Source organism: Linepithema humile, chromosome 2 (assembly GCF_040581485.1).
Source record: "Linepithema humile isolate Giens D197 chromosome 2, Lhum_UNIL_v1.0, whole genome shotgun sequence".
In the NCBI taxonomy this organism is placed as follows: Eukaryota; Metazoa; Arthropoda; class Insecta; order Hymenoptera; family Formicidae; genus Linepithema; species Linepithema humile.
In genome coordinates this window covers 22,286,183-22,303,005 of record NC_090129.1, presented here as the reverse complement: position 1 = coordinate 22,303,005, position 16,823 = coordinate 22,286,183, and the positions used below count along the sequence as shown (strand labels likewise).

At 42.6% G+C, this 16,823-nt stretch overlaps 1 protein-coding gene across 2 annotated transcripts in view; it reads left to right on the top strand.

Annotated features, from left to right (window-relative positions):
- Positions 1 to 2,215: 2,215 nt before the first annotated feature.
- Positions 2,216 to 16,823, top strand: part of LOC105670827 (uncharacterized) — a 168,477-nt gene continuing 153,869 nt past the window's right edge. Inside the window, exons 1-2 of one of the 2 annotated variants that reach the window (XM_012364551.2) lie at positions 2,216 to 2,907; positions 3,172 to 3,213. In XM_012364551.2, coding sequence (XP_012219974.1) covers positions 2,761 to 2,907; positions 3,172 to 3,213 — 189 coding nt within the window. In that variant the 5' untranslated portion in view covers positions 2,216 to 2,760. The remainder of the gene's footprint in view (positions 2,908 to 3,171; positions 3,214 to 16,823) is intronic. The other variant, XM_012364549.2, reaches the window with a different exon arrangement.

Here is a 16,823-nt window from a genome sequence, read left to right as displayed (position 1 = left end):
TCGACTTCCACGCGCCGGCCGAGCGAGGGGGGGCCAAATGACGTTACGTATGGTAGACCGTAATGAATAGCGGGGGGAAAATGTCACAAGTCGTCTACGCCCTTGGACGTAATATACACTTTATGGTACGAGGGCCTACAGATTAAAGGTCGCCGTGCAACGCGGAGACCGTAACATTGGCGTGCGAAACGAGCAGTGCAAAGATTGAAGTTACCGGTCGCTTCCCCCTCCGAGATCTCCGAGGCGAGGGTCTCCGAAAAAAAAAAAATTAAAAGAAAAAAACGCGTGTATACTTCGCATCAACGATCCTCGCAGATGTCCGACCACGGAGAAAATTAGTTCCAACGGAAACGCTAAGTTCCAGCGATTCGCCGTGTGGGAAGTGGCGGAGTACGTATATATGACAACAAAAGAACGTAAACTCGTTCACCTTTGTCGTCTGTAATGGACACCTATAAACACCGGAAAGGCGTAATAACTCGCGCATAGCCGTCTTATTATTCACGCTACGCGACGGCACATGTTATGCGTGCACGGTCCGCGATCGAACCGCAGCGGATGGATCGGAAGGGAGGAGCGAGCGTCGCGTCGCGTCGCCGAGAGTGCACAAGGTGCATAACAGTGGGTTTCGGCGACATGCATCAGCGGTTTGAGCAACGAAACATTGGTCGAACTGTCGCGCTACTTTTTATTGTTACCCGATACCTGTGGTGTCAATGTATTTCGTAATAGTGGAAGTACCTTTATATTGGCTTCTCGATTCCACGCTTGACATATGTGACATTTCCTATCTTTTGCTTCGCATCTCGCAAGGCAGTCTAGAAATTCTTTTGCACATTGTGCAACAAGCGGCGAAGTTCGATCTACTTCGTCGTTACATTATAAACAATGATAGTCTCAAACTCTATTTTGAAAGAAAACATTAAACGCAAACAAATATTGGAGAAATTTCTATATATGATAAAAATATGTATGTATATTATATTAACATATATATTTGAACAATAATTGTAATCTTTTATGAATAAATTTTTAGAATAAATTTTATAATTATATATATTTTTAATATGATAAAATTATAATCAAGCCATGTATATCAGAGAGAAACTTGAAAATAGACATCTTGGCGTATTTGCAAGACACTCACGGATTCCTATTCAATATCGCTGCCTGAATCTATTTTAGAATTAAAATTACATAGCCACATTCATTGTCGCCACTGTTGTTTAATACATTCATACATTGTGCATCATAAATACCGTGATGGAATTGAAATATAATACGATATAACATAGTTTCAATTTTGAAATTGATAGAAATGTTTTGCTATCAATAAATATATAAGTTAGAATATTTAGGACAATATTGTATTATCAAAAAAATTATAATTAACAATCATTAACAACGAACGTACTTTTCTATAAATTAGTTAAAATATGAAATATTAGTTATTCTAATATTTTTACTAAACTTTAAATTATGCAAATAATTTAAATACTTGAAAGTTAGCAATAAGAGCCGGAGCTAGATCTTGGTGCTCTTGTTTAATGTTTACAATAATATACATGTACTATGTTACAAAAATGTTTCGGCCTTTTGTTTAGGCCATCTTCAGTGTAATTTATAATATTTGATGTTTGTATAGGCATATTGATTCTACATCAAACGTTGAATTAGACGCAAAATATAATTATGTATCGAGATATAAAATTCAGTGATTGAGGAAATAACTATTGTTTTTCTGATATGTACAGTAGTGCTGTAGAGAAGTTAGAATATATGTCCGTTTGAACCAACTACATTAGCATGATTATATTTTGCGTTTATTGCAAAATCAATGTGCCTATACGAATATCAAATATTATAGATTACACTGAAGATGGTCTAAACAAAAGGCCGAAACGTTTGTCACATAGTATATGTATATTATTGTAAACATTAAACATGAGCACCAAGGCCTAGCTCCGGCTCTTATTACTAACTTTCAAGTATTTAAATTATTTGCTTAATTAAAAAGTGTCCTATATTCGCGTTTTAATATATTATTTAAAGTATGCTTGTCACAATATGCATTTTGAAAAATTCTTTAATAATACAATAACATAAAATACCATTTGACTATCGTAATAAATGATTAATATCTCTTACGCGAATAAAATAAAATAATAGATAAATAATAAATTACTTACCCACAATTGTCCTGCCATCACCTGACGTCTCACAGACTCTCTTTTACTTTCAGTTATCCACCGATGATTGCTTCATAACATTCACTCACGAAGAAACAGTAAATTTGCAACGCGCAAATTTTGTCGCACAACACTTTGTGAAATATCTAAGGCGTATTTCATCAATAATCGCGCGATACTTTACACAATATGAACTTCTGATCCTTTGTGTGCGCGAATGATAATAAGGCGACCAGACAACAATAAAAAATGTTACATATCGTTACTAAATAGAAACTACTAACGAACTTACTAACGAAAACTGCTAGATATCGCGAAAATCGATTATTATTATTTCGGTCGAAATAATCGATAGTTAGTGAAATATCTAACATCTAGTTATAATCTTGTTTTCGATGTACGATGTATGATGTACGATGTACGATGTTGAGTGTTCTTCGAGTGACCTTGTTATTATTTGCGCGACACATTCCATAACGAACGATCGAATCTCCGCGCAGTGTCGTGTAATCGTCGTTATACGATAAAATACGCGTCGGATATCCTGTGCAAAGTATCGTCGTGGTAAAATATGCGGCGAAAATGCCGTGCTAAGTGCTATCGCGCATTCGTAATTAACCCTATATTCGCAAATAAGTGTTGTGTCACGAAGGAACAACCTGAGAGAATCACTGAGAGGAGGAGGAGGCCCGGAGGATGTCGGCGGAGCAACTATAAGGTAATTTATTATTTTTTATTTACATGAAAAATATTAATTTATTACCACGATAGTACAATAATATAATATTGTACATTACCGTGTAATAAAGTCGATATAAAATCACTTCAAATATGAAAAGTAGATTTCTCTTCGATTAGATCTCTTTCTTTGGATTATATAAGTACATTTTTCTTTCGACAGTTATAAAATTTATTAAATATTAATAATTATTTTAAACGCTATATTACAATCTGCTATATAATTTATTTGTGTGTGTTACAGATCAACGTAAACTCCAACTCCGCTGTTGCGCATCGAGTACCGGTGAGTCTAGAAACAACTTGTATTTATTTCAACTTTGAGGCAATGAGTCTGTGTAAATTACGTACTGCGCAAACACATATATATACTCTCTTGTTAAAAATTAAGGAATTTAGATTGAGAACATATAAGAATAATAAATAGATACATTTCAAAGACTCATTGCCTTAAAATGGATAGACCAAGACAGATTAGATTCGATATTTAACCCTAGAATATATGTTGCTGTTCACTTTATACATTCACATGAAGATGCATGCACGCGAGCTGATAAATTAAGCTCATTATGCATCAAAACGTTATGTGTATTTTGTGTATTTTATTACACGACAGAGCATTCTTTTTGTATAAAATACCAAATGGCCTAAAATTTATGCTTTATGCTTGCAATAAATTCGCAAGCATAAAGAAAACAGAAAAGATTTCTTGTGTGCTACATAAAATTTTTATGATAAGATACAGTTAAAAGCACTGTGAAGATGAAATATTAATTATTTTTTTCATACAATTTGGAATAAAATATATTAAATGATTTAGTTTTTATTTTTTAATTCATTAAATATTTAAACTTATTGTTTGAGTAGCTAGTAAAAAATAAACAAAATTAAATAAAGTAACTATTCTAAATAAAATGCTATGTTTAGAAAATAAAAAATTTGTATTTAAATTGCTACATAATTTTTATGAATATCAAAGATCAGAATAAGATATAATTACTTTTTAATTGGATTAGAAAATGTAAAAAAGATTTAGTACATTCTTTTATTTTTTTTTCATTCTTTTCAAATATTTCTCAAATATGGCAAGTACTTGATTTTCACTATCTTCTTCCAAGATTAAATATTTTATAAACTGGTGCAGAAAAATAATACTCGGAAAATTTTTCCAAAAATGCATGTCACAAACAAAAATCAAAGATGTATAAAATATTCCACACAGCATATTCCAATTAATTTATATAATCGGAAAATACGATTCATAATTTTATTTTACAGTACTTGTATTTACTTTTGCAATGCGCCATTTTTACACTAATCTTTCTTCGTTTATCCATGTATGTTTATCGATATCAAATATATATTCGCATCTATCTTAGAATTGGAATTGCATTATATCGCATTATTAAACGGCAGTGTCAGGAAATAAACGTGGCTATATAATTTCAACTATAATATAGATGCAGATAGCAATTCTATGTGCTGAGATCGGAACGAAACGTTCTACAAAATAATTTTATTCATCGCGCTGCGATGATTATTATCTAAACACATAAATATTTTATGGCACGTGTCATAATGACCAATCTCTGACTCGAACGTCTCTATCATAAATTGCATACGCGCGCTGTTCGTGTCTAAGTCGCTAATCCTGTCGTTCAACGGGATCGAGCGTTGCAGCAACATTGCAGTAACGAGCGATACGGTAGTTACAAGCCAAACTGCCGATCGGAATTGGTAACAAGGCGACCGGTCGGCGAGGGGGGCGAAGGAGAGTTCGCGTAAGCGGGGGCGGGAGAAGCGGGGCGCCCATAAATCTTGGCACAATCGAGGGTGTGGTCAAACGCAGTGTCGAATGACCGTGGTCTCGTCTACAAATCTATAAAGGCCTTCCAACCACCCCGTATCCCCTTCTACCACCCACGAAGCACACAGCCAAGGGCGAACATGTGCTTGCGGCGCGGACGTATATGCGTATATAGATGCGCGCGCGCGCGCGCGGGCGCGCTTTTCCACACCGTACGCGGACAAACGATCCTGCGGGACGACTGGTCAAACACATAGCACACCTCTCGTCGGCCCATAATATGTTCTCGTCACTAGCAACGCTGTTGCTGTTGCCGATGGCACCGTTGGCGACGTATTTTCCCCTTTCGCGGAAATCGCCGTTTTTCGGTGATTTATCGGCCGAGAGCACGACCGCGCTCGCTCGGCCGGAAAGGAGCAAGAAATTTCCTGCTTTTATGCATTAAATAAAAACAGATCGAGAAGGGGGGGGGGAAAGGAGAGGGGAATGGCCGCTACTGTGCGAATCGTGGGCACCGGCCGCAATGGGTTTTCAGCGGGGTGCGGTCGGACGTGGACGGGAATGGGAAGGGTTGCTGTGCCAGATAAATTTCATCGAAAGCATTAATTCATGCGCCACGTGGGAAAGAAGTAGTCGCGTGCTTGAGCATTTTTTTTACACATTCAGGAAATCTATCAAATTTAACAGAAAATCTATATTCCGTGTTAGATACTTGTGTATTCTAGATCGTAAAAAAAAATAAATCTCCAAATATTGCCGTCAAAACGCTTATATTATACAATTTTATCAGGGTTATTTTACCGCAATGACTAAATTTCTTTCGTTTCTGATTAACTTCCGTCACAATCGATCGATGTTCTCGAACATGACGAACTGCATTGCCGTCGCCTCTTCCGTGGGAATAGAGATAGATATCGAGAGAGATTCGCTGGCTATTTTAATGGTTATTGGCATCATTTAATTTTCTGTCGACGCTCGCTAATCGTGGGTCTCTCCCTTCGAGGAAATAGCCGATCCATTTGTCAGCGGCTCACCGGAAGCAGGGAGGGATCCATCCGATGGATGAGCGCGCAAAGGATTTCCTGGATATTGCAACGAACCGTCCTGGGAGTACGACTCGGGGGCCGGAATAAATATTCCGGTGTAAAACGCTTGTTTAGAAACTGGTTTCGGAGCGGAAGTGATAAGAGGTAAAAGCACATACATTGTCGACGCCCGTATTGCTACATGTGGATGCTGCACTTTTCAGGAAAAAAACAACTTTTTTAAAAATAACACTCAGTTCCGAGCTTTGGTAATTAAAAAAAAATATCTTTTTACCGAATAAATATTTCTATAAAGATCTGAAGAAATACCGAAAGCATCGCGTAGCGTAGGAATAATTTCGCAATGTACGCGCGCAACACATGCGTAATATAATCCTCGATGACGACACGGCCATTCGTAGAATCTCGCTGAACCGCGGAAAAATGGCAGAAGGTGTAACCCAGGCTGTGTGTGAGAAACACGAAACTCGCGACAATAAAAAAGGCGTAGCGTCGGAGCGTCCGCAACGTGCAATCAGACGAGCGAAGCGGCGGGAGAGACACGTCTTCTCTCTACCTTGTTCCTTTCCGCAAGGCCAGCTTGCGGTTCGTCTCCGTCGCTCTCCCGCCTCTCTCACGTATGAGCGCGCGTATTTTCCGAAGGCCGCGTCACGCCACGATCGGGGGATAATAATAGGCGAAATTTCTACCGCCTCGCGATTCGCAGGAAGTCACTTCCTCCGCGGCGGCGTTCCCTGCCGACGAAGCAGCACTCGCTGTTTTCCAGGTGTCCCTTCCTGCCGCCGACTGAAACGGCCGCGGTGAGAAATTTTCGCCGCTGATTCGCGCGCGTTAGCGGCTCTGAGAACACAGGAAACGGAGCAATTAGTTGTTATGTTGAAGAATAAGCTGTCAGGAATTGTCTAATAGATTGTCATTAACATTTTTCGCTATCAACATTTAATTTGTCACTTGAATCTACTTCGTTTCTTTTGCATTTAACATTCAATTTGCTATTCATATCTTGATACTTTTGATTATCTCATAAATGCTTATATCTGATTAATCTAATTAGGCATCCAAAAAGATTCAATGCTAATTGAATTCGGGCAAGCTAATTCTATCATTAAGCGGTTTCACGAGAATTTGTGTAATTTTCTAACTTAAGTACGCTTAAATAAGCTGCCATATGGCTGCGCGCGCCCCGAAACGGCGGGGTTAACAACGTATTATGTTGCTCTGTTATCGTCCACGCTGAAATCGAGACCTCGGGCAGGATGACGACGCACCTCCGGGTGCGATACGAAAGAGCGACCTGTGTAACCGATCCGGCGCATTAAAGTGACAGAAATTGGCCGCGCCTGAGGTGTGCGCTGCCCAATGAACGGACGGCCGTGGCGGGGCCCCCGTCATTTCCATATTGTAATGTCCCGTATCCTGTCGCCCGGGTACCGGCTGATATTATGCGCTAACAAACCATTTAGGCCAGGTGTTAAATTGTCTGTGACGCCCGAACGGTCGCCCACTCGTTTTCTCTGCCGACGTACACGGCGTGATCGTTGCCGCTTAATACGGACGGCGGGCCACGACGCGAAAGGAGAGGACCTCGGGGAAGCGGTGTGCGAGCGTGTGTGGAAAAGGTCGGGACGAGCTCCGAACGAGCGTTAATGGTTGCAAATTGGCCAGAAAAACGACCGGGACGCGAGTCCGATCGACCCGTGGTCGGTAAAAAAAAAAACGTCTCGGCGACTGATACGACGATACCGTTTCCTGTTTACGGCGCGGCGAAAGAGACGGTAGACAGATTGTGTTCCGCCGCGCTGCTTCTTTATTCCGAATGGTCTCGCGACTGGTTATAATCGATTCGATCGACCGATTCGTCAGGTCATCAACTGAAAACGGGTGTGAAATTTAATCTCTCGCGCTGTCGTCGTTCGTTGTGCATTGTATGCGACCTACTCCTTTCGCTTCAAGATCGGTGATTTGTAGCAAAAAGTTGGACGATAAATCTATTCAATAATTGACTTTTTTCCCCCCTTCTTTTTAGTTGATATTACAACGAGTTATCGAGCGCCACTTCCCTTATTCGAACGATACCAATTTTCTCGAACGTATTGGAAATTTGAAATTAACATAAATTGTCTTTTCACGCTCGGCAATTAAATTCTGCTACATGCGTGTCGATGACGCACACATGTTTGAAAGATGTCAGAAGAGCGTATAGGCGCGCACAAAGCACGGGAATGACGGCTATTAAACTCTCGGCGAGGTTGACACGCGGAACAATTATGCCGTCGGCACTCACGGTAAATGAACGAGTCCTGGGTGCAGGTATATCCTTTAGCGTATACTATAATCAAGCTACAGCTTCGAAAAAAGAGGCAGCCGGGGGCGCGTAGGCGGGGTAAATTGGCGGTCGACATTATGTTACGCGTAATCGTCCTAAATTGGCCGGAAAAGAGCGAGCTGCGCTCGATGTGACGAAATGTGCATTCGCGATTCACGAAAGGGAATACTTTTTCGATGATTTCTCACGGAATGACGCTTTGACGCGAAGCACGAAAGCGCGTGTAAAGTAAAATCTTTTTTAAAAACGCTTTAAAGTAACGTTTACGGAAATTTCTATAAATGCTAGGAGCTCGTTGACGAGCGATCGCGTGATCGAAATCGACGGTAGTTCGTTTTAACGAAAAAGGTGCAAGTAACAAAGGAGATCGGTATCTGGAAAGACAAACAAGCACGCGAGTTGGAAAGGAAAAATGTTCGGGGCTCGCTAACACGCTCCCGAACTGCTCCCTTTACTATCCCATCTGTTCGGGTTGACTCCAATTATTTAAATGCCAACTCTAAGCGATAATTCGTCCCATTACGAATGCGACTGGCGATGAGTCGGGGCGATTACGCGACTACCACCGAATTCACGGTATCGAGGCTTAATCTCGGTTAGGAAAACGACAGGCTGTACGTTTTCACATTAACACGATCGAGCAATTTACGCTTGTCTTTTGTCAGCTCGAAATTCTCTATTCAGTAAAAATAATCAATTCCGGATTAATTATAATTTAACAATTAACAGCGATCGATTGTATCAATAATTCTTCCAACAAAACAAAAGTTATTGGCATTTAAATAATAGATAAAATTAATACTCGCCCGACAATTGCCCTGTTCATTCGGATTCATCCCCGCAGACTGTTTACATCACAATCGCGATCGTTTTGTTTACATTGTTCAGAATAAAACACACTATTCTACTTCCCGTCCGCCCGCGCCTCCTCCTATCTTTAGAGCGTAAAAGCAACATTTTATTATGGATTTAAATGGATCTATGGTATCCGTTGTACAAAATTTAAACAACAGAATAATTTTCTACATTTGCTACAATATCTGTACAAACGGTCGAATTTATACGGTCGCAATTTTAATTCAATTTTTATAGCATTTTTATTGCTTATATATATATATATATTTTTTTTTTTTTTTTTTTTTAAAGAATTTAACTGCTAATTCACGTCTCGGCTTCCGTGCAACGAGGTGTTTCTTATTGCCTCCGTTGTACACGCTGGAGAGGAATTTGCGGCGGTCACTACTCACGGGGTCGGTCGCAACGAGCGAACATACCTCGCAGCGATAATTTCTCCGTGGAGAACGCGAAGCACCGTCAAATAAATGCGTGGTCTCACACACGCGGAAAGAGGCGGAAAGAGGCGGAAAGAGGGAGAAAACGTGGTAGAACTGCGGAGAAGTGGAGTGGGCGAGAGCGCGCGAGCGAGAAAGAACGAAGGTGCGTCAGGTAGGGATGGGAAGGGAAGAGACGCCGCGGCCGCTCCTGTGTGGGCCTTAAGCAGAACCTTAAGAGACTTAAGTGCGGCGGGGAGCCTTATCTCGACTCGTTACTTTGCTTTAACGGCGGCGAATGCTTGAAATATCGGCGCGCCGGCTTCCGTAATTCCGTTTAGAAACGGCGCTTGATTCGACGCATTAATGCGACGCCGGTAAATTCAAACAGGCACGATTACTCGGTCGGCGAGAGAAATTCTCACCCATCTGCCCGCTTCCTGTTCACGCGGTTAATTCAACCGTTCGAGGCAAGTCGCGCCTCGTCGTAAAACAAGCAGGATCCGGCGCAGTCGCGATTAACGTCGCGCGCAAGAAACGATTTTGCACTTAAGCGACAGCTCGGTCGTCGCTATCGGCGCGCCTTTCCGTTTTAACATTCATCTAATTATAGGCGCCGCGCGCCAAATAAGCGTAACGCAACGTTATTACCGCGCCTGGCCACATATGGCGTGGCGAAACGCCGTCCTTGAGATAAGCCTGTCATCGAGCCGCGCGCCACTCCTCCCGAGTCGATCGAATGCTATCCGCTTCTTATCCGGACGCGGACGAGACGAGGCTCGATCCTACAATCGGTGAAAGACACCCCGTCGACTCGAAAGTCAAATCGAGATGCTCGTTCTCTCCTCGTAGATCGACAGATAGGAGGGCGGGGGGGAAAGGGGCGATGCAGGAACCGGTTCGAGCACGAACGACGACGCCTCCTCCTTCGGGGACAGCGGATTTACTCGAGCCGTCCTCGTTGTCGTCGTCGTCGTCGTCGTCGTCGTCGTCGCGCTTTCGCAATATCGGGAATTGCATGAGGCACGCCAGCCGCGCGGTGTACCAGGACGTTCGGAACCGACCATTACGAATCAATAAGCGAGGACGAGAACGGCCGGGGAACTTCCGTGGGACGTTTAATTTGCGACAAGATCGTGGGTGGGTTTAACGACGGACTGAAAACTACGAAAAGACGCCTCGAGGACGACAGCGAGGGAAGTCTAGTCCCGTGGTACCAGCTGTCACGGCAAGAGAAGACCGGTGAGGCGAGAGGGAGAGAGAAACATGGGGACAACGAGACGTCGACGGTCCAATTAGATCCTAAATACTATTGCCAAAGTCTCCTCGCGAGATCACACGTTTTATTTTCCGTTTTTACAACATTAATAACCCGTTAAATAATGCAAAGCATTTGAACAAAATACTAAAAAGGATTAACGGAATTTATTTCGTCGCGTCAAATTCTCTCATTCAGTTTTTTTTGAAACATTTAAATTTATCTATTTATTCATTGAATGTGTAATATATATTTTTTTTAATCTGACAGATTTTATTTAAACGTTATATTTAGTTCATATCAGATTAAGCAACATTAAAATCCCGTGATAATATATATTTTTGCAGCACTTTGCGCAGTGCGGTCGTTTTCTTCCTTTTGTCTCCGAAAGGACAATACCTGAGTCGCCCGGCCATTAACGAATTTTCTCGACACGAGATCGTCCTTTCGTGCGGATAGCTCGCGGTACCGGCTGTCACGGTCCTCAGGCTGGGACGAGGTAAAAAAGGAATGGGCCGCGCGTGAAAAGAGCGCGCCGGGTACGAAGACGACAGGATAACAAGACGCTGACGGCCCAATTAGATCCTAAACGCGGCAATAATTTCCTGCGTTATACCCGAACGCGTTAAGGGATGATATATTTCGCCGCTGAAGGTTTCGGGGAACGGCTGCTTGTAATTGGTCGGGTAAACCTCTAATTTTCCCCCCCTGATCGATGGTGTCTGCTATCACCATAACGAATCGGTTAAAAAGACGCATGGATCGATTACGTGTCAACCTGTGAGGTATCATGCGTCGATTAAATCGCGATCGATCATGCGAGGCGCTTTTAACGATGCAAAAAGTACGTTAAATTGCCAACGCGATTTTGTGGCTCTTGCCACTTTGTTCTTTTCATGAAGCACAGAATTGCGGAGCGCTGTATTATGCGCCGTAACTAAAGAGCGATTTAACATTAATTATTTACGTAATTATATATCTCTACGCAATTCCACGAATCAGCCCAAAAATTCCAGTTGGCGTTATTGGCAAGCTAAATGCGATTTCATATATACGTGCGCCATGAATATTATCCCTTTGTGCACTAATATATTTATTATAATAGTTCCAAATAAGGTTTACATCAGCTACTAATAATTAATACTCTATTTCGCGTTACATTTTGTGCTCGCGCTTCCATCGCGTTGTGCGTTAACATTCTAGAACTGAATATTGTACAACAGTCACGAGATCCTCTCGTCATCCTTTTGTGAAAATTGCATTCTTGCCCTATCGGGTTCCGTCGTTCCGGAATATTCGGCACTTAACGCCAGGTAGTCCGGATTCCCGCGTTCGGGGCTGTTACGTCGCGCGACGCACCTGCAGTCGGCTTTTGCGCGACTTGCATACGCGAGTCGCATACCAGGACGCCGACGACTTTATGGCCAGGGCCTTCGAGTCCCAGGATTCAAAGTGAATTCTTTCAATCCGTGAGAAGGGTGAGCGAGAGGAGCGGGTGAACGCAAGGGCTCCGGGGGAGGGAGGGGGAGGAGGAAGATGGAGAGGACGAGAAGAAGGTCCGTCGGATTTTTCGATGGCATGTCGCCGGTTTCACACCCTAAGTGGCGCGGTGCCTCTGTCCGAAGACACTCACACATCCGGCAGCTCGGGGCCCGGCAGCGGCGGGCCCAGGCTCTCGCACGAAGGTGGACGCACACCACGATCGGGCGGCTGAATAAAAGATGAGATTCACACCGAGTCTTGTTCGCGGCTCTCTTTCGGTTTTTCTGCCATTCCTCCGCGGCCACCGGCTACCGACCGCGGCTCCTCCACCCTCCGCCGTTGCTGCGCTTAATAAAGTGACTTCGGGATCGGCGCGAAAGCTCCCGGCGCGGTCCTCACGTCTCGCCGGATACCGCGCGGATTGGTACCCCGAATCTCACGTTCGAGAACCGACTTCGAGCAGCGTTTGTTTTTCGTGCACTTCTTTTCGACCGTTCAAAATGTGAAAAGATCCAATTACGTGTGAAGTAAATAGGAAAATTTAATTGCACCTGCTCCGTGCAACTTTATTTGTTGTTATTTCAAATCTCTGTTAGATTAATTAAATAATAATTTTCAAGATTTGAATTAATTCGAAGGAGAATAATTAGAAGAATGTTGATCAAATTAATTTAATCGCGTGCTTTGATTCTTAAATTCGCGACAAGGAATATTTTATGAAATTGACACTTGTGCGATAACTAAGATAATTACATTGCAAGCATGGACTTTTATGCATGATTTAGAGGTACTTAGAGCAAAGTATGAGCTTTATCGGCATGCTTGTGCCAATTTTTCCCGCTCGCGTGCAACCTTCGTTTGTTTTTCTGCTGTTGCTATGTTTAATTAAGTAATTTCACAATCAGCGTAAATAGTTCACAAGTTTTTGTACAGCTTGTTTTTTGATTTTCACCTTCGGCAAGTTGGTCGTTTTTCCTCACTTCGTACCGAAGACTAAGACGATCACGCCAACCTTCGGACCACCGACCGGTTTTGCCGCGAGTTAAGCTCTTAATGGATACGCAGGGTTGTCGCCGATCGTAATTATCGAAGATCAATCGATACTTTCGCTTTTCTCTTCTAAGCCTGCATTTAATTTGCGCATCGCGGCCGTTATCGCCAATTCATACGACAGAATCTATAAACATATATATATCATTTTTAATTCCATTTCATTGAGGTTTATAGCGATTTTATCTAAATATCCGAACCACTTTACTTCATAAATGTTATTAAATTTCTAACGATGCCGTTATTGCATCGTTAAAGTCGGAAAGTTGTCTATACGATTGGAGAAGCTTTGACCTCTTTAATCAAAATCGAGAATCCTGCTTTTAAGCAGCATAAAAAGCCGTTTATGATGTTCCTGGAATCGTTCGTGCTCTCTTCGTGCTCTCTTCCGTATCGAACGAAGACATTGACGGATTCATACGTCCGTTTAACGTCGGACTTCAATTCTAATTGAGGTGATACTCGAACGAACGTCTAGTTTTTCTATACCACACTTTTCTTCAACGAGCTATCTCTATGTGAGAGTTTGAGCCATTAAAATGGCTTGAGCCATTTTCGCTCACTTGTTCTTCCGCAAAGGTAGAATGAAAAAGTAAGGGGAAAAAAAGCACACGTTCGTAAGGCCGCGCGATTTACGATCGAACGCGCAAGAAGCGTTCTTCTCACCGATTTCTTGCAACCCGTATACACTTCACGAAGAAGTTGACGCGCGAGTTCTTCCACTCGTGTTCATCCATCCGATATCGATCTCACTCTGTTTTCAATATCTTTGTTTTTCTGCCACGCGGAACATCGAAAGGCTTCTCCAAACTTGTTGAGGTTCTACGGGTTCTGACAGGTTACTTCAGACCGGTTCTACTTCAACTTAAAGTGTAGACGGATCTCCGCCCATACACGAAGTCAAATATTTTTGCCGCGTCTCTAAAGATGGACCGAGATATCGCGAGGATCCATTCTCTCCCCAGATAATTGAGACAGAGATTTAACACTCCACGAACGTGATGTATATTTTTGCAAAGTTTAACACAGAGACCTTAATTTGGTGCAAAATAACTGTAAATTACTATAATGTGCCGTAATTTACGGACGATAGATACGCCCTCCCCGTATCTTTTCTCTTCTATAACAAACACTTATGCCAACATGTAATTATTGTCGATTTGCTGTCAATGGCAAGAATTCAGATGGCAACTTACCCGTATTAATGCCACAAATAAATGACGCGACAGCCTTATCTTTTAACGAGCTTCAACGTAACGCAGGTGTAATCATGTATAGGGGACGTTAAATTACTCGTGACTTTCTTACGATGTTTACTGAAATTTCAATTCGCAGGATAAACAAGATCATAGATAAACTGCAACATTACATACATGTTATTATTTCCCCTTCATATTTTTCAAGTCCATACAATTTTCTTTTAATCGTTATTTCGAATTTGCAGAGAATAAATTACGTCAAAATTTTAATCAGAAGTGGATTCTGATTTAGTAACAATAGATTGCTTTGCTAATAATAGAGTGTTGTTCGTTTATATACATCAAAGAAATTCATAGATTCAGTCATTAATGTTCTCAGTGGCTCAAAGAGCCTTATACTCTTTATAGTTTTAGTTTATCAACTCGAGTTTCTTAGATGCGTTAATTTTAATCAAGCATTATGGACAAAAGAATCTATTAATATAAATTGCATTTATCACTTCTGACAGAAAGAAAAGTTCTTTTTTTTTAAATAACTAGATGAAAATTTGCAAAATAGAAGGTGACAGAGATTCGAAGCTTGCGTATTATTTCACGAACGATTCAGAAACTTAGCACAGTTCTACAAACTTAGTACGGTTCCGGAAACTTAGCAAGATCCGAGAAACTGGAAAATTAATGACAATAGCATTAACCAACTATTGACATCTTGGATTACAACGCGCCGAGCTTCAGTGTGTGTTTAGTCGAGAGCCGGCGCGATGCGAGAGTCGGTTGCGTGCGTTCTCGCGTCCAAGTGTACACGGCGGCGTGCCGTGAAATGTACAGCTGTTAACCCGCAGCTAAAAAGCATACTAAATGACCGCCGTTAAAGGCCGCATAATGACTACTGCGGTATGCGCGAAGCGTTACTCGTGCTACATCCGACGTGTAGACGAGGAATTGACAGCGCTGCGGACGCAGGTGAGCGTGCGTGATCTCGATTAATATCTCGATCGGCCGCACGTGATCGACGTTAACGAACGCCGGCGAAAATTACACAATTGCGCCACTCCTCTCGCGAGGCGCATAATCGCAATCGGGCGGCGAACCGTCCGTTTGTCCGGTTAAAAGGGCAAGCCACTTCTCTTTATCTGCTGACATAGATAACGTTTCATTTAGGTTCCGCTTACATTTGCAATGTGCAATCGCGAATCGCACGCGGCGGGAAGTGCATTTCGTGTTTAGAGAGGGCGACGCTTCGCTGAGTAAGCTGCACGTTCCGAGTGAGAAATCGCTCGCGAGTTCCTGCCTCGCGCGCGCGCGCGCGCTCACGCGTTTTCAGCTGTGACCCGGCTGTACGGGGGCAACTTCGCCGATGCTTGGTTCAACGACACACGGGAAGCCCCTTAAAACTATTTGCGTGTCAACGGTGCCAACGATCGCGCCGCGGGTTTACGGAAACAACAGGCGACGTGCTACATGCTAGGTCGAAATACACCGTTCTCTCCCTCGTTCTTCGTTAACCAGTTATCGGTTAGTCGGTTACAGGAACGAGGCCGAGTGAGAAATTTCGATCAACAAGCCAATTAAACGTAATTGCCTGAAGCCAGCGCGTTGTAAACTCGCTCGCCGGTCCTAAGATCCAAGAAATCGTATGCCTAATCGACAGATAAATCGTTGCATAAATGTGCAACCGGTTATTTTTGCGAAAGATGCGTGTGGGAAATTTTAGGATGCTTTTGTGGTTTTTTGACACAATTTAATGGAGCGCGTTAAAACGGACTATTAACACACCTTCCTCCGCTTTAGACCGTCCCCTTTTGAGCGGAGGCGTTGCAATATAGTACGCGATATGCGCTCCAGCGTAGGGCGCAAAATTGTAATAGATGCCAATAATCTTTGAAGTGTGTAAAAACCGCGTGGCGGCGTGACGGTGATGGCAGGAATTTTAGAAACCTTTTTTTTCTTTGCTTCGCTCTTGGGGCGTCCGAGTCACTTACAGCGTAGGGGTCGCTACGGTCGCAACGCCCCCGCTTGTGAGTGCAATCATAAACAGATTAAAGATTTCGACGCGGGTTGTAAACCGATACAATTAAGCCGGCGAGAAAAGCCGGCTGTAAAGGGTTGTAAAAGGCAATTAACGCGTGGCGTGTGACTAGGACTATAAGTCATCCGGGCTGTTACAACTGTCGTAAGAACTGCATCCCGGGACGCGCTCGATTACCTTCTTCTTCGCCAGAACGCTACAATTTTGTATTGCGATGTGTAGCGAGATAGCAGCTTTTATTAATCCTCCGAGGTCTGTGCGGGATCTCTAATTTAGCTACAACTGTGTCCTTCCAACATTCGTTTTTATATAGAGGAACGCAATAAATACGACGGTCACAAAATTCGTGGATCTCGACGGGACGTATTGTATTTTATAAGACAAGAGGTGTTTCTAATTCGATGTCGGATAAAGTCGATGGCGTTTAA